Genomic DNA, 19,368 nt, shown 5'->3' with positions numbered 1-19,368 from the left:
GGACTTTTGAATCTGGTCTAATCATTTAAATATCTTCCTTTTTTTTGCTGTACTGTACACCGTTATTTTGCAACCAATTAATCATATTGATGACACTATGCCAAGGAACTTCATTTCTTGATTGGTAAAGGGGAAACATTACCTACAATTATGATTTTACCCTTGGTCAGAATGGGGAGCAAAAAATTCTTGTACCCACTTTGATCATTCATTTTCCTACGATAATGTCCAGTGACTTTTCAAGCTTTAAAAATTAGTTCTGCTTCACTGAAAAATTCACTCCTGGATGAAAATGTGTAAATCTTTTCGGTAGACTGGTACTTGTGGTTACTTGTGTAACATTGTTCATGTTCTGATATTGAAAAGCTTTGATGACCCTGAAACATTTTACATGCTAAAATACAATATTTGTTGTTTAATTAAAATCTTCTTCTTGCTAGCACACCTCTCCCACTTGAAACCAATTGCGTACAACCATTTTTGAACCCAACTGTATGAAACTGTGTCACTGAACTGACAGATTGTATAAATTCAATTTTTCCCCTCACTCCTTTGGTGCAGCAGAGACTTTTCTCCACTGAGAAGAAATACCACATACTATATCTTACTACAGTCCTGTCGAAGTTATTGAAGTAAAACATTCCTCCATTCAAATGTTCATAATTGTTCTTACAGAAATATCAGTGAAACTGACACAATGTAGACGCCTTCTGTTCACTAGATATTAAACATTTCCTTATCACATGACTTTATAATATCTCTTTAATAGCCTTACCCTAATCATCAACTGTAATCTGGGGACACTGTAGATGCAGAAGATTGGTTGGTTGATTTAGGGGAGGGGACCAAATAGCGAGGTTATTGGTTCCATCGGATTATGGAGGGATGTGGAACAAAGTCGGCTGTGCCCTTTCAAAGGAACCATCCAGGTATTTGCCTGAAGCAATTTAGGGAAATCATGGAAAACCCATATCAGGATGGTTGGACGCAGGTTTGAACCGTCGTCCTCCCGATTGCGAGTGCCGTGTGCTAACCAGACGCAGAAGAAATTATCTCACTGGCTACTGATTCAGCTCATTGAATTAGCCATTTTCGACAGTCAATAACACACACCATAAGCAGTCATGTGGCAGAAATGAGTGTGGGAAATAACTGTTGTTCTGCTTCCCACCTCACCCCTCGCACACATTCATCTGCTCAGCTTATTACATCTTTCAATTTCTTCACTGCTCTGCAGCAAATCCTCTCCCTCCTTTCACACTTTGCCTTTCTGCTAAGTTCAGTCACTCTGGATCTATCATAGTCCTTACTGCTACACCTGGACGTACAACTAATTTTAAATTATGAATTAGTCTTGTTTGCAGTTTTCTTATCCTTGACATTTCTTGTGCAAAAATTTCTCTCAAGCTTGTATTTTTAACTTTCTTGAAGTGTTTCACAATCCTGCTGTTTGTCTTCAGAAGATGGGGTGGGTGGTGGAGGGTATTTTTTGTTTCAACATATATCAATGGATAACTCTGCGAACTTTAACATGTCATTACTCTTGATATCTTGATACAATTTGGCACAGAAGAGAGTTCATCACTTCAAATAAAAATAAATCATGAAGTTAAAAGAACATGTTGTTCAGTTCCATGTGCAAGTGTTGCCTCACTCCATATTTTAGGCTCACACATTTTGTTATTATCCTGCTCAAGGAAATGATACATAGAAAGGCAAACCGCATATTTTGTGCTATGTGGAAGGAAGACTTCACTGGCACAATAACAGTCAATGCCACGTAACACACAATCAGTAACTCATCTCATTAATGTACTACAGACATCTCATGATGAACATTTTATTTAAAATTGGTAATTGCATGGAACAAACATATGACTGAAACATTTCATAAATTCAGTGGCTGAAAACTGTTTTACAATTTATTTTAAACCACTGTATCCTAAATAAATCACCTGCAGACAAAATAGCATTCAACAACACAGAGTTGCTCATTTTAAGAAAATTTAACATAAATGCAAGGGACAATACCTTCTGAGCATTTTCAGCACCAATTCCACATCATTTTCACCAGCTAAGTGAACCATGTTTTTCAGGTCTTCAGTGAAAACTAAATTTTTTGACTCTGGATGAGAAATTTCTTCCATCTTTGATCGAAATCTGTCAGCCATATTTGTAAACTGGTTTTGTACCCTCTCTCTTGTTTTGCTGTAGTTGTCTAGTCCCAGTGCAGCTGCCGAGTATAGTGTTCGAATGCCTGTGGAACAGAAAAAGTATTATAACCCAAATACTAAAATAACTTTCAGAACTTAGAAACACTGATTGTGATGATGATGATTACGGGTTCAAGGGGCTAAAACACTTGGTTATCAGTTCCTTGATGCACAGGAAAATGACGGAAAAAGATATGAAATGAGAAAGAACTGTCAGCTGCAGTTGATGAAAATGTGCGTGACAGCCGTTTTAGCAGGATAGTTAAAAGTGAGATACAACTCAAGCAGCTAAAAACTGAAGCTGGTTACTGAGGGTTACACCAAGAATCATCACAGTCAGTATACCTAAAATGGGGTGAGAAACTAAATGGCACAAGGAAATGCAGACTGTACGAACTTGGCAACAAATTAGCTTAAACAATTAGATCAATAAAATACACACACAAAAATGTGCAGAGGGATAAAGTAGCCTGAGGGCATTCGCGTACATGTTGTAGTGAGAGGTACTCCACCCTCAACCATCCCAGACTCTGAAAATGGAGGGGCTTTAATTTTTTTTTTTTTTTTTTTTTTTATATAAAATCCGCTATCCCACAGGAAACATAGGCCTTTGGTAGCTGCTAACTCATTGTTTGCAAGTATCTGAGGTAATGAGGAAGACAGGTTGATTCCTGATCTCAAATCAGCCAAAAGGGCACATGGGTTAACTGAAGCGTCCGATTCCACCCGTCAGCCTTGACCCGTGACATAAGGCTGTTGTGGTGTGTGAAGTCATGACAGCGCGGAGTTTAGTTTGTGAGAGTGGCGTGTTTGTAGGGGTCATTTTGATATGATCGGTGGTGTTCTCTGGAGGTGTGTTTGTGTGTTGCTTTAGTTTGCGTGTGTGGTGTGTTTATGGTTAGCATGTTATGTGGTGTATGGGGTTCACCTGCGTGGTAGCATTGCACGTGTGGGGTATCAGTGGTGACTGTCTTTCAGCGGAAAATTTTTCAGCGAGTTAACAATTTTGGTTTCGTTATGTCGACGTAATTGGTTTTTTTTTCTGCTCATTGTGTGTGAATTTTGGTAAATCGCTTTGGTTATGTCTTTGGTAGATGTGGATGTGACTGACAAGGTCAACAGTTTTCAGTTTTCGATGATGATGGGGGACAGTGTGTTGTCTCTAATAAAATTTCTTCAGCTATTCAGCCTGTCGGCTGAAGTCGTGAAGTGTTCAATGTGTCGTGAAGAAATGAGGCTTACTAAAGTTACGGCGTCTTGGATCAGGGATGGCTATATGTGAAGATGTTGTAAGGATAACAGGTCAAGGGATGTGTTCGATTCTAATTTTGATTTTCTAGGTGTTTTTTTGTGGTAGGATTAAGTGTGGTGGTGGTGAAAGTTTTGAGACTTCCAGTGTGGTATCGGTAGTTGCTGTTGACCTATATAGGTCAAGGGAAGTGTTCTATTCCAATTTTGTTGGTTTGTTGTGTTTTCTGAGGTAGTGATGATTGTGGAGGTGGTTGTAGTTTTGGGTTTCATGATTTGGTATCGGTAGTTTCTGTTGACCTATATAGGTCAAGGGAAGTGTTTGATTCCAGTGGATATTGTTTTTAGCTGATTTTGGGAAGGTTGAGGTCATTTTATTTTATTGTTTTTGTCGTTTGGTTTAGTGGTGTTGGTTTATTTTTCGTTTGTCCCCACCCAAAACCCCAATTTCCCTCACTTGTCCTGTTAGTTTCATTATCTTTTTGGAGGAATATGTATTTGATGGTTTTTCAATCTATTTTTGGGTTTGTTGTCTTGTTTACATTATGACATCATAGTCGCTATACGGGAGTTGTTGTGAATGGTCATTTCAGACATACTGGTGATGTCACTGGTCAAAGCAGATGGGTGGAATCGGATGTTTCCATTAACCCAGGCACACTCCCCGAGAATTTGGGGAATCGTGAGAGGACTTCCACACTTGTTTTGAGGAGAGTCATCTTGATGTTAAAAGAACTTGTTGACAAGTCTGGTGTTGGCAATAACAGTTGCCAAAGTCCAATGGCATCTTTCCAACGGGCCTGAAGAGAAGAATGCCATGCCTTGGTGGTACCCTTGATTGTTCTGTTTGCTGAAGGCTATGGTAGCCTGCCTTTCCATATCTCAGGTTTTCTAGATTTAATGTCACAGTCGCAATCTTAAATTTGTGCCCAGTAATTCAAATCTGAGTTTGTCTCCTGTGGTTGCTTCTTCAGCTAATTTGTCAGTGACTTCATTCTCCAGAATACCCATGACTCTTGGTGTCCAGATGAATGTTGCCATTGTACTGGAGCCATGATAGTCAACTAATAGACCTTGGATGGCAGCGACCACAATGTTTTTGTGGCAACACTGAGATACACCTTCTAAGTAGCTCATGGTGTCACTTTAAACCACCAAGTTTTCTGTAGTGAGGGTTTTAACGTACTGCAGAACCCTCGATATGGTGACCAACTATGCCACATATACACTCCAAGCACTAGGCAGTGGACACTTTTCGTGTCTTATTGCATGTCAAAAGCAAATTGATTCTATCACTGACTTTGGATCCACCCATGTAAATGGATGTCGAATATGGGTAGCCATAGGGAACCAAAGGGAACAAGCATTGGAGAATGGTGACATCAGCATTTTCTTAGGGCCATCTGAATCATAGGACTGGATACACACCACAGGGGAAGGGGGGAGGGGGAGGGGAGGGAGGGATGCTGAGAGAACTCTGTTAACACAGACAAGAGGGGCCAATTGGAGGTCCCTGGATAGCGCTTCGAATCGTATACCACTGGTCTATCCATTTTTGGGTGATTCGTAAGCAATCACCCAATCAAGCAGGTTGGCATCTGACAGATTGTGACCACATACACCAGGAGTTGCTGGTGTCTAACCCTCTGTGATGAGATACCACCTTCAACCAGTAGACTGTCTACAGGGCTTGTGCAGAAAGCTTCAGCTGCCAACCGCACACCACTGTGGTGGACAAGGTCTTACAAGCTTAGTACCATTGGTGCTACCGACCCGTAAGCAATACATCGAGACAGGATAAAAAATAAAAGTCACTTTAAGAGTCACAAAAGAACTGTGTGATCTGCAACTTAGGAAGGTCTACTGAGAAATATGAGGGCATTAAGTTTCTATCTGACATAATTGTTTTAACTATGTTGACTTATTGTCCAATAAGAGGACTAACAATATGAAAGTTTCAAAGACTTCAAAAGTCTAGGTCCTGATGCAATCCTGAGTCTACAAAAGTGAACCAAATGAGTTTTTACAGGAGAAAATTGATATCCATGGTTCATGGCTCAGCTCTGTACTTCTGTATGTCCCCTGCAGTTGACACCCAGAGATGCGCATCAATGTAGAGCTGTAATACATGCACAGACCTTCTACACAAAATGATGGTGAGATCGTGAGTCCCACTGCGGTCATGATACCGTTGACTTCAATGGCAAAGAGGATGCACTCAAAACTGATCCAAGATGGACCTCAATTTCCTATACATATAGGTCGCTGATGGCTGAATCTATCCAAATCTGAAACAGCTATATAGGTCACGGTAGTGTTAGATCCCAATTTATGGGATCAGGAGCTGCTGTTGAGCTATATAGGTCAAGGGAAGTGTTCGATCGCAATTTATGGGATCGAGAGGTGCTGTTTAACTATAAAGGTCAAGGGAAGTGATAGATTCTAACTTGTGGTATCGGGAGCTGCTGCTGAGCTATATAGGTCAAGGGAAGTGTGCGATTCCACATGATATTGTTTTTAGTGGAATTTGGAGAGTTTTGTGTTGTCGGTTTTTTTCGTCATTTTGTATGGTTTTATATGGGGGTGGGTGTCTAAATTTGTTTATATTTAGTTTGTCCCCACCCAAAAACCCCCAATTTCCCGCGCTTGTCCCGTCAGTGTCATTAGGCTTTTTGTGGAATGTGTGTGTGTGTGTGTGTGTGTGTGTGTGTGTGTGTGTGTGTGTGTGTGTGTGTGTGTGTGTGTGTGTGTGTGTGTGTTTCGATGTATTTTCTTCTTTATAATGTTTACGTAAAGACTTTATATGCGCCATATTGGATTCGTGGTTTATGGTCGTTTTCACCATATTTGTGACGTCATGGGTCAAAGCAGATGGGTGGGATCGGATGCTTCCGTATTTCCGATTGCAATGGTGGTGGTGGTGGGGTGGTGGTGGTTGTTTGGGGGGGGGGGGGGGGGGGGTGCAATCGATGTGCAACCAGCCATGCTTAACAAGGCTCTGTGTTCACCAACATCACAGGCAACTCTCTGAGCACGTGGCACTCATGGACCCTATCCACTTGGCTTCCTGAAACATCAATCACAAAGTTATTTTAATCTATATATGGAATAGGTATGCTCTTAAAAATTTAAATTAAAATCTACACTTAATGTCATCACCTTCAGCTTGAAAGTCAAGAAGTGTAATAATGTATTAAGTTGTTTCATAAATAATTGAAAATCACAAAATGAAGCCTCTATATTGTTATTATTATTGACTTTTCACGAAAATCTACTTCTGCAGGACAAACTTCAACTGAAAAATCTGTGTCCATCAATGAATTTACATTTGTATCCCTGCCTAATGTAAGTGGCGACTACTCTTTTCTCTGTATTTGACAAACAGTAACTGAATGTTAGGTTATATCCATCCATATTCAACATTCCTACATAGGTCATCAAATGATGTTCAGAAACACACATTGCAAATACACGATTTTAAAGCTGCAAGTCATCCAAAGAATTCAGAAATTTAGTGGTATGTTTTAATCCTCTAGCACTCTTGATACAAGAGGTTTACTTCTTTTGATAAAGATACCCTGAGAGCTGAGTGTACATGTTACGCCTCACCCTTATAAATTCTGCTATCAAACCAGCCAATATCCCTTTCCCACTCCTGTTAATATGTAAGGTATGCCTTGTAAACCCTGGCTGTTAAAAGCACAAACAGAAACCCAACTTATGTGTGACCCAGTACTTGACAGAAGCATTTGGTTTACCTCCATGTTGGCCCAACTTGAGGTGGAGGAGTTTAGAATTTAATGATCCATAGACAATGAGGTCATTAGAGACTTAGCACAATCTCCGATTAGGGAAGGTTGGTGAAGGAAAGCAGCCACGCCCTTTGGAAGGAAACATCCTGGCATTTGCCTTAAGCAACTTAAGAAAATAATGGAAAGCCTAAATCAGGATGGCCACACGCAAGTTTGAACTGTCTTTCTCCCCAATACAAGTCCAGCATGCTAATCACTGCGCTACCCCAATCTTGACCCAACTCAAGGAGCTGGTCAGGTTGAGCCTGCCACAACATCTCAAAACATATACGGACCTAAATACAGGGTGTTTCAAAAATGACCGGTATATTTGACACGGCAATAAAAACTAAACGAGCAGCGATAGAAATACACCGTTTGTTGCAATATGCTTGGGACAACAGTACATTTTCAGGCAGACAACCTTTCGAAATTACAGTAGTTACAACTGTCAACAACAGATGGCGCTGCGGTCTGGGAAACTCTATAGTACGATATTTTCCACATATCCGCCATGCGTAGCAATAATATGGCGTAGTCTCTGAATGAAATTACCCGAAACCTTTGGCAACGTGTCTGGCGGAATGGCTTCACATGCAGATGAGATGTACTGATTCAGCTGTTCAATTGTTTCTGGATTCTGGCGGTACACCTGGTCTTTCAAGTGTACCCACAGAAAGAAGTCACAGGGGTTCATGTCTGGCGAATAGGGAGGCCACTCCACGCCGCCTCCTGTATGTTTCGGATAGCTCTAAGCAATCACACGATCATCGAAATATTCATTCAGGAAATTAAAGACGTCGGCCGTGCGATGTGGCCGGGCACCATCTTGCATAAACCACGAGGTGTTCGCAGTGTTGTCTAAGGCAGTTTGTACCGCCACAAATTCACGAAGAATGTCCAGATAGCGTGATGCAGTAATCGTTTCGGATCTGAAAAATGGGCCAATGATTCCTTTGGAAGAAATGGCGGCCCAGACCAGTACTTTTTGAGGATGCAGGGACGATGGGACTGCAACATGGGGCTTTTCGGTTCCCCATATGCGCCAGTTCTGTTTACTGACGAAGCCGTCCAGGTAAAAATAAGCTTCGTCAGTAAACCAAATACTGCCCACATGCATATCGCCGTCATCAATCCTGTGCACTATATCGTTAGCGAATGTCTCTCGCGCAGCAATGGTAGCGGTGCTGAGGGGTTGCCGCGTTTGAATTTTGTATGGATAGAGGTGTAAACTCTGGCGCATTAGACGATACGTGGACGTTGGCGTCATTTGGACTGCAGCTGCAACACGGCGAACGGAAACCTGAGGCCGCTGTTGGATCACCTGCTGCACTAGCTGCGCGTTGCCCTCTGTGGTTGCCGTACGCGGTCGCCCTACCTTTCCAGCACGTTCATCCATCACGTTCCCAGTCCGTTGAAATTTTTCAAACAGATCCTTTATTGTATCGCTTTTCGGTCCTTTGGTTACATTAAACCTCCGTTGAAAACTTCGTCTTGTTGCAACAACACTGTGTTCTAGGCGGTGGAATTCCAACACCAGAAAAATCCTCTGTTCTAAGGAATAAACCATGTTGTCTACAGCACACTTGCATGTTGTGAACAGCACATGCTTACAGCAGAAAGACGACGTACGGAATGGCGCACCCACAGACTGCGTTGTCTTCTATATCTTTCACATCACTTGCAGCGCCATCTGTTGTTGAAAATTGTAACTACTGTAATTTCGAAAGTTTGTCCGCCTGAAAATGTACTGTTGTCCCAAGCATATTGCAACAAACGGTGTATTTCTATCGCTACTCGTTTAGTTTTTATTGCCGTTTCAAACATACCGGTCATTTTTGAAACACCCTGTATTTATACGGCTGATTGCGGATGCTATATGTAGCAAGTCACTCTGATACAGAAGCCACTGTCCCTTGTTATCCGCGCGTAAATGTGTTGAGACCGAGTGAATGCTGCAGTTTCTTTAAAATAAAGTCATATTAAATGTCCTTGAAGATTAACGGGAAATACAGAAGCGTCCGATCTTACCCGTCGGCTTTGACCCATGACGTCAAAAATACCGCGGAAACGACTATAAACAATTCCAATATGGCGGACATAAAAACATCGCATACGTATTGTAAACACTGAAATACACAAGTTTCACAAAAAGCCTAATGACTGTAACGGGACAAGCGTGGGAAATTAGGGGTTTTTGGGTGCGGAGAAACTAAATATACAGAAATGTAGCCACCGACCGCCATTCAAAACCACGCAAAACAACGAAATAAATCAACATCAAAAAACTGACCAAATACCAAAAAACACATTCCTATCCATAATCCGACACTTCCCTTAACCTATATAGCTCAACAGAACCTACCGATCACATCCCCCAATAGAAAACTAAGAAACGAAAGCTTCCCTTACACCTACATACATCGGCACTTATGCAGTTTAGCAGGTACGGAAAAAATTTTTCATTTTTTTTCAAAATTTGATCATCATGTGTCGTTATGCGGTGGGGGGAGTCTGCAGTGCCCCCCCATCCCCCCACAGGCTTCATTAGTGTCAAATCAATATTTTCGAATCATAGGCGGCCGCTGCCGCGGCCGCATTCCAAAAAAAACTCCCAACCTAACCTCAAGTGGGCTACGCTACAGATCAATATGTTCATCAAATTGCTTCATATTACGTATACATGTTCATTAGTGTCAAATCAATATTTTCGAATCATAGGCGGCCGCTGCCGCGGCCGCATTCCAAAAAAAAAAACTCCCAACCTAACCTCAAGTGGGCTACGCTACAGATCAATATGTTCATCAAATTGCTTCATATTACGTATACATGTTCATTAGTGTCAAATCAATATTTTCGAATCATAGGCGGCCGCTGCCGCATTCCAAAAAAAAAAAACTCCCAACCTAACCTCGTATTCAGGGCTACACTACAGATCAATGTGTAGGTCCCTTACGTCACGGGTCAAAGCCGACGCGTGAGATCGGATGTTTCCAACCTATACCCAATACACAAAACATACATAAATAACCAAAAAAAAAAAACGGAACTTACCTCAAAAAAGTTCCAGCTCCACAAACTAGATTGGCCACCACAATCACACACAAATGCACACACACACACACACACACACAAACACACACACACACACACACACACACACACACAAAAACACACACACACACACACACCAACGAAAAAATACTGAACTAAAATAAAAACCCAACCCACCCAAACGTCAACCCCCTCCCCCACAACTCCAAAATACAACACACAAACACTATACAACAAAATAAACCACCCACCCACCTACCCAGCCCACCCTAACTAACCACTTTCGGTCTATACATTTTACCCACAGCCCTTAAAAAAACCCGAAGAATGCAATAGCCCTCTGGGACACTCTTCCGCCAACAGTACTCATCTAAATGAGACTGAAGGTTGGAAGAGCGCCTCTTCCCCCTCCCAAGAACTGACTTAACCGCTCCCCACATCCCCTCAATTGTGTTAGTGCAAGCCCCAGTATCATAATTCTTAAACTCTAGACTGTGGTTCACTACTAAATGATTAAATCCCCTCTCACCCAACCCCCTATATGAAGAAAACGCATCTGAAACTACTGTGGACCCCGGCTCTACATACTCCTCAATTAACCCCACTAATTCAGGCTTCGACCTCCCCTCCACAACCCTAAAAACACATTCAGTACCCCCACCCCCCTGAACAACAGCCCCCCACACCCAAAGACCAGCCACAGACTTCCCCCTCCCATACTTCCTTTTACCAAACTGCGACTCATCCACCTCCACAAGCACCCCATGCCCACCCAACTTACCCCTGTACTTAATAAATTCGGAACACACCTCACGACAAAAGGAATACCAGTCTAAAACAGTCCTCTCACTCACACCAGTCTCAAACGCGCAAAAACTCTGCCCGCAACTATAACAAAAATAATACGTAATAAGCACAATCTCACGCATGGCCAATCTAGACTTCTCGAACCAGGTACCACGCCTTACAGAACGCCATACGCCATCTTTCCGGCAACACCACATGTATCCGTCCCTGGTCCGAGAGTCCGGAACTTTAACCAATTTCATAGGTTCACCGCACACACCGCACTTCACGACCTCGGCAATTTACGTCACGGGTCAAAGCCGACGGGTAAGATCGGACGCTTCTGTTGACCCGATTAACGGGATCACACCGAAATATATTCAAATGTCGCTTTATCTGATCGTGCACGTATGCATGCTGCTACGAAACTTGGTATCTCCAGAATTCGAATTCACTCACCAATAAAGGGGAGTATAAGACGGGTGCGTGGCAGCTAGTTTACTTATAGGTTATCTAGGTGAACACAGCTACTTTCACAATATTTGTGGGATGTCTGCTATTATGACCGGTACTTACTTAAATGTACACCTGTCAATTGAATAACGTCCTCTCAGCTTTCTCGAGTGTCTTACAAAAACAAACATGGAGAATATTGTTAACATTTTGTTTAATCGAGTTGTTAATCATTAATAAAGGAAAAACCACATTACAGTTCGAGGTTATGTCTAACCGGTCGCTAATTATAGTTTTTCTCTGCTAATCTACTAAAGAAACTGAAGTTCACACTCACGAGAATCTCTTAACTGTCTGTTGAGTAACACATACCGAGGAAACGAAAACAATTCCAAAACAGATCTCGTAAACATCGACATTTTCAATTCATTCACTCAATCCACAATACCAAACACAGCTCACAACCTTTCGCGCATCACCATAGATCCAAACAAAGCCGTAAGACAGATAACACCAGCCAAAGATCAAAGTCGTTCGACAGTTCAAATAACTTCTAGCTACTGGCGCCAAAACGCTCTCAGCTGCCATCAAACCACTGGTATCGTCATGTACCTTTTCAGTGCGCTACGGATAGGTATAGAATATTAAATTGAGGTTCGTTTGAGCAGTTACCAGAAAGCGCCAGACAACAGGCTGTACTGCGCATGCTAAGGGGTGACTGACAGATTTTTTTTAATTATTCGTACTCTCCAATATTGTTATGCAGCATTTCCAACGGGTTTACATCTACACAGCACTGCAAAAAGCTACTAGTATGGAATACAAGTTATTTGCAACAAAAAAAGAGACAGTTTCTTGTGTAGCTTATACCGGAATAAAGGACAATAAATTTCATGACTATTTCAAAATGTGAAAAAATTAACATGGTTGTCTGTGAGGCAAAAAAACTGTACAACTGACAGTTTATATTCTACCCTAGGAATAAATATGAAGCCATGTGGGGAGTTAGAACGATAAAACATGGTATGCTGCCAGTCTAAAATTTAGCATAGAATGGCATTCTATAAATTTAAGACGTAAACACAAATTAAGAAATAACTTCAGGCCCAGAAGAAGTACTAGACAAGTGGGTTGTGATCGAAAAACACTTTCACAGAAGGCAGATCTATAAAATTCTGCTACAGCTGTCATTATGTTTGAAACAAAATATTTAGTTCAAAACTACTGACCAAATTTGCCTACTTAGCTTCAAGTCAATGTTTACGTATGTTCGTACGTATATAGCATTAAGAGATCTTACAGTGTCATAAAAGGAACAGGACATCAGAGACTACTCCAGCAGCATCGGAATTTCATAAACCATTCTAAAATGCTTCATTCCGCTCTAATTGCACATTTCTATGTCCAGATGGACTCTGAAGTACCTGATATTCAGCATTTCATGTGGTGCTCGTGATACCAATTTTCTTGGAGGTCCCGTACTGTATTCTCATGTTTGGTTCATTATTATGGTATAACGTCATTCGTCCCAGAAAATGAAAATTTGCACTTTAAACTGAACGAGGTTGAAAGTAGCCAATAGCGCGGAATGAAACACTTCGTTTCAAATAAAGTAACTGCCTCATACGAAAAAAAATTAACTGAAGCAAATTTCTCTATAAAACAGACAGAAATAGCTTCATTAAGACATTAATGGTTGATTGCTAATAACGTGGAAATAATACAAAATCAGAAAATTGAAACTACTAACTTATTTTGGTCTTTCATGGTTATGAGAATCTATATTAATTCATTTGATGGCTACCGGCCACAGAAATCTATTTTGTTTTCATTTGACGTGGGACACGGCCGCCTGTATTAGAGGCGGCCGTGCGTGGGAGCTGTAAACGAAGACACGAAACATATACACGGCTACGGATCACATGGGGAAGGACCATGGAGGTAAAAATAAGAGGAGTTGTCATGACGTCACAAACTTGAAGCCGACCCAAGTCAAGATCCGCCATGTTAGCTACCCCAAAACATTCGCTTCTGGTTGTTTGATTTCGTGTAGTCGTGAAGTGTTTTGATAAAAAATGCCGGCTTACGTCGCTTACTGGTGTACTAATCGTTCTGATTGTAGTCTAAAGTTTAAACAAATCACATTTCATCCCTAAGTGGACTTATTTAACCGCTATTTTCTTATATATACTTGAAATTCTGATGCACTGTGAAGTAATACAGTATGGTTTTATTTCTGTGATTTGACTTTAGATTTCCTATCAGTCCAATGCGAAGAACTCTCTGGAGGTGAGCAATACACTTGGTTTTCATTGTTTGGTTATTCCCAAGTAACTGAAAAGTCCTGGCAATAAATATCCTGGAAATGTAGACTAATGTTTTAAAATGCGATAATTTAATATAAAAGTAGTGTAACTTCATGTAGTTAATTAAATCTTCAGTAAAATCTGTGGAACACATGTTACAGTGGTTAAATTATGAGTACTTAAGGTTTACATATTTGTTAAAGCAAAGTTCCCTATCAATGTCCAGGCTACTTAGATCATTATATTAATCACTGTGTTGTCGTGTTAACCCGTAAATTGCTGTTATTTGCCACACTGAATGTCACTTGGTAGGTACAATTTAAAAACAAAGTAGATGTGTAAACTACGATGGGCCTGACAATCTTAAATTCCGTTCTTTTCCTTCGTAATTTAACGAACCTTTCACTTTGTTAACATGACAGCTGGCTTGTTTATATCGTCCCTGCATACATCTATGGGACACCAAACGAAATAAGGCAAGTTTCTTGCAAACCTGAACATTTGAAAATGCAACGAATACAAATCGGTGCCTGTAAACTATCAATCATTGTTTTGGAGTTCTGGCTTTATCAATTATCGGCACACACACAATGAAAGTGAACAGAAATGGATTATGAAAGCACGCTTTTCACAGCACATACTTCTCTTCTCGGTTATTCGTTGTATAAACAAAAAGGAATTACAGTACTGAGGCCAGAAGCTTCATATTTTGGTGTCGTATTACTGCATCGAATATGCATTTAAGACCAGAAAAACGTTTGAAGTTGCATTCCTTATGCTGTGTTGTTCACTAAAACAGTGTAACATTTACTGTATAAAATAAATATCGCGTGCACACGATAGAAATAACGAACACGAAAGAATTGTAAACACTCGTCTGCTAATGTTTTGGGGGATCCAAGATGGCTTCAAAACAACGTACAGCGCAAGTCTGTAGCGCCATCTCCCCTTATTCTACCTCCATGGGAAGGACCCCCCACTATAACTCAGCTTGCTCTGGCGCATGCGCGAATCTGGCAGCTTGGGCGTGCCAGGAAAATTTTTCCGGATAGCTTCTGGCTACTTGCTGCTACTGCTCATACACCAAACAGCCACAATCCAAGTAGCCAGAAGCGGGAGGAAGGCACTGCTCATACACGAATTCGGCTCTGCGCATGCGCACGAGCCCGCTGGCAACTGCTCATACGAAGCTCGTGATGCAGACGGCTTGACGACGTTGAATGCTGAGTCAGAGAGGGGGCTTAGCGCGCTGTTGTCTAGCGCAAAAGGTCTTGTTCAGAGCGCGGTCAGGGTTCAGCAATCCAATTGATGAAAGACTCTCTTTGCGAGTGCGTCAGCTGCCGTGTATTAAAAATAAGTACCGTAAAGCTGGGCTACTTTGCCCCTTGGGGGGTAACTTTGCTCCAACTGTGAAAAAAGATTCAATCCTGCCAAGCACCTATTCTAATAAAAGTTTCAGAACGATTTTGATTCTTTCCAACAATTGTCAGTTTCTACTAGATCGAATGTTTGAGTTATTCTGCCATTCGCTATTTTGCATATTTTCTGTTAACCATATCTCTACTTTTTAGGTAATTTTCGTCAAGAAAAAGTGGTATTTTGCTACCAGGAAACAGAAGGCCAATGACATTATTTTATTTGTAGAAATTAGTTATTGTCAAAAGCGTACCCTAAAAATTGTAGTCAGCACATTATTTGTCACTATACGATCGAAAACAGCCATGAAGTGAATTTTCTGGGAGAAGTGGGGCAACTTTGCACCGCTGCCTGGTACTAGTAAGCAACTTAAGAAGATAAAAATACAGACAGTGCTTGGATTATTGTATTGATGAAGACCAATTAGAAGAACAAATACTCGATGAAAGTCTGGACAAAGATTGGGAAACATACAGAAGAAATCAACTGGAAGTGATAGCAGCATCTATAAAGGACGAAGAGAGCCTATCAAAAACACAGGAGAAACAAAGCAACTAGCAAGTAGACTGATGTGTTTGTGACTAGACGGTGAGAAAATAAACATTACCCAGCAGAGGAGGCCATCAGTGAACCACTGCTACACTTGTGCAGCATTTTGTTAAGCCATAAGGCATACGAGGTGCGGCTAGAAAAAAACCGGACTGATGCTGGAAAAAACATTTATTTACAATTATTTACAATTTCATGTTATCTCCTTCAATGTACTCTCCTCCTCGGTCTCTACACCGCTCCATACGAATTTTCCACTGTTCATAGCAATGCTGCAGATCATTTTCGGTAAGTCCATACATTACTTCCGTCGCTTTTTCTTTTACTGCTTCAACAGTCTCAAATCTAGTTCCTTTCAAAGCTGATTTGACTTTAGGGAAAAGAAAAAAGTCACAGGGGGGCCAAATCAGGTGAGTAGGGTGGATGATCTAAGATGGGAATGTTGTGTTTTGCCAAAAACGTCTTCACTGACAACGCACTGTGAGCTGGTGCATTGTCTTGGTGAAGGATCCATGACTTTTTTCTCCACAAATCGTTCCGTTTTCTCCGTACTCGCTCACGTAGGGTAGCCAGGACGCTAATGTAGTAATGCTGATTCACTGTTTGTCCCTCTGGTACCCAATCAATATGCACAATCCCTTTGATGTCAAAAAAAAAAAACAATCATCATTGCCTTGAGTTTCGATTTTGACATTAGTGCTTTTTTTTGTCGTGGAGAACCAGGAGTTTTCCAATGCATCGATTGGCGTTTAGTTTCGGGATCGTAAGTAAAAAACCACGATTCATCGCAAGTAATAACATTTTTTAAGAAGGTGGGATCACTTTCAATGTTTTCCAGGATGTCAGAACAAATCATTTTTCGGCGTTCCTTCTGTTCAATTGTGAGACACTTTGGAACCGTTTTGAACACACTTTGTTCATGTTGAAACTTTCATGAAGAATCTGCCTAACACTTTCCTTGTCAACTCCTGTTAACTCAGACACTGCTCTGATTGTTAAACGGCGATCTTGTCGAACAAGTTTACCGATTTTTTCAATGTTTGCATCAGATTTTGCTGACAATGGTCTGCCAGTGCGAGTGTCATCACTGGTGTCTTCACGGCCATCTTTAAATCGTTTAAACCACTCAAACACTTGTGTTCGCGATAAACAATCATCGCCGTACACTTGTTGTAACATTACAAACGTTTCACTTGCAGATTTTCCTAGTTTGAAACAAAATTTGATGTTAACACGCTGTTCTTTCTGTACACTCAACATTTTCCGACGCACAGACAAAACGTCAACTACTTAAAACAGACGCCACGGGCAGACTGAGTGCAGGAGGCAGATGAAACTCGAGCAGTAGGCGAAGAGAGAGTCACGTGACAGGCCACGTGACTTTCAGCCTTATTGCATTCGTTTTATTGTTTCACCAGTACTAGTCCGGTTTTCTTCTAGCCACACCTCGTATAGAGGTATTCATAAAGTCCGAATGGTGTTAAGATGTCAGTCTTTTGTATATCATCAGGATGCATCTGAATGTGTAGAAATACATGCTAGCAGTCATTGACATTGAAGATTCTTGGCATGTGAGCGCATGAGGAATCCTGGAGATTCAGGACAGGGTAGTTGTCATGGGTTGTTCTAGAGTTAAGAACTCTCCAGTTGCCACGAAGTTTTGTTGTACTACCATCTTTCTTGGCAATATATTTAATTTATGATGCCAAGGGGCTGACAGATGGGTGGAAAATACCTGCTTGTATGACTCTGTGAATGGCATTTTTAGCTGTTGGTAAATCGGCTGGACACAGGCGACGAGGTTTGTATCTGATGGGAGGACCATCTGTAGTCACAGTCCTGCCCATTGCAACATCACATACTGCACAGACACAAGGCTGAATGTGGGCAGTTGCTGGGGCCAGTGCACTGTTTACTAACACTGCAGGTAGCAGCGTACTGGCGTTGAAGTGTGTGATGTTGTTGATTGATGGCCCCAGTCGTTGCGGTGAGTGCTGTACCGAGACTGGTGTGTAGACAGGTGATGAGGAACAGGGGGGCACCTTGTCGGCAGTGGCTGGTTCGAAGTGATTGTTGACATCTAGCATTGGCGTGTGGCACAGTGGAATGCCTATGAAGTCTGTGCCATGGTTGCGAGGGGGTGTGGAGCATGGGGTGGCATCCTGTTTGTCATAGCTGGCCATTTTGAAGGAAGCTCACATTTTTGTGTGCATGCTGTTGTATCTTTGGCTTCCAAGATGTTTATGCGGTGGTAGAGGTCAGAATTTTCGATACAAAGTAATCATGCTTCTGTGAAGGAGTCAATGTATTGCTGTTGAGTGGAGAGAATGCTTTCAGTCATAGTGATGCACTGGTGGGCTGTTTCTGTCATAGACTAATGAGTAGAAATGGGTATGGTAGAACGAGGTGTAGTGAGAATAGTCTTAGAGAATCGTCCTTGAGCCTGAGCCCCACTAATGTGGAACATTAATGCTGTGTGCCCTACATCAGGCAAAAGTTTATGGTTATATAGGAAGCCCATGTCGATAATAGGTTCACACATGTCCACGCTCTAAAATGTCCAGGTGCATTGTAAATCCAGTGTAAGATGAACAGTGCACAAAGGGTGTCATGGATGGCGATTCCTGAATCATCTCCTGTGTGTAGACTAATAATCAATGATGGCTTGAAATGGCCATGCCGTCAAAGGGCAGGGAACTGACAGAGCCCATATTCATAAGAAAGAATTGTTTTGTAGTTAGTTCTTGAATGAAGAGACATCTGTCCATAGGTGCCATATATGTGAAGTGAGTCTGTGCAACATGCAAGGGTGATAGGTCACTATATTGTGATGAGTGGGCTGAAGCTCAAACTTCATTTCACTGAAGACATTTGGGAACTCACACGGTTTTCTACATTTTGGAGCTGTGTGCCTGAAGGTTGTATGAAAGTAGCAGAACTATCGTGATGAGGTCATGTTGCTGGATGTGTCCTTGTCACATGGCAGGGATGGCGTGTTCTTGCTACAGCTTGTTGGAGCTGGATAGTGTGGTATGACGTCGCACTCAGGATGCATCAAGCTGGTATGCCTAGCAGTGGTGGCCTTGAAGATGATAACACCCATGTGCTGCCTGGGGTGTCATCATCCTGGTTGTTTATTAATCGACAGTAAAGGATGATGGAGAACATACGGTCAGTTAATATGAGTCATTTGTCAAGAGATCCAGACTCATGCATAATCATCGTTAGTTGTAGTTCCGTTGGTAGTTTAACACCCGCAGTGTCCATAGTACCATGTCCAGCATGAGGGCATTGTCAACGTTTGCGTGGAGATGCCACCAGAGGTGTAATGGATTGTTATTGTGTAGCTGTTGCTCATACAAAGCCTCCTGCACTTGTTGTTGACGGGTTCTTGAGAGGCATTGTAGGAGTCTAAGTTTCACTGTGTTGCATTTGTTCATTTTAGGTGGTAACAATATGACATCACTGTTGACATCTGCTTGACTTCTAGATTGCAGAGTAAACTGATGTATCTAGCCTTGTCATTGAGGACTCCTGCATGCCCTCGGGAAA

The 19,368-nt window shown here is 41.6% G+C and overlaps 1 protein-coding gene across 2 annotated transcripts in view; it reads right to left on the bottom strand.

Annotated features, from left to right (window-relative positions):
* Positions 1 to 12,039, bottom strand: part of LOC124796243 (pentatricopeptide repeat-containing protein 2, mitochondrial-like) — a 73,348-nt gene extending 61,309 nt beyond the window's left edge. For both annotated transcript variants that reach the window (XM_047260335.1, XM_047260336.1), the window contains exons 1-2: positions 11,883 to 12,039; positions 2,032 to 2,257 (exon numbers count right to left, since the gene is read on the bottom strand). In XM_047260335.1, the coding sequence (XP_047116291.1) occupies positions 2,032 to 2,257; positions 11,883 to 11,964 (308 nt within the window). In that variant the 5' untranslated portion in view covers positions 11,965 to 12,039. The remainder of the gene's footprint in view (positions 1 to 2,031; positions 2,258 to 11,882) is intronic.
* Between the last annotated feature and the right edge of the window lie 7,329 nt (positions 12,040 to 19,368).

The sequence above is a fragment of the Schistocerca piceifrons genome, chromosome 4 (assembly GCF_021461385.2).
Source record: "Schistocerca piceifrons isolate TAMUIC-IGC-003096 chromosome 4, iqSchPice1.1, whole genome shotgun sequence".
Lineage (NCBI taxonomy): Eukaryota > Metazoa > Arthropoda > Insecta > Orthoptera > Acrididae > Schistocerca > Schistocerca piceifrons.
The sequence above is the reverse complement of the archived record's forward strand: the minus strand, read 5'-3'. Positions and strand labels throughout refer to the sequence as shown.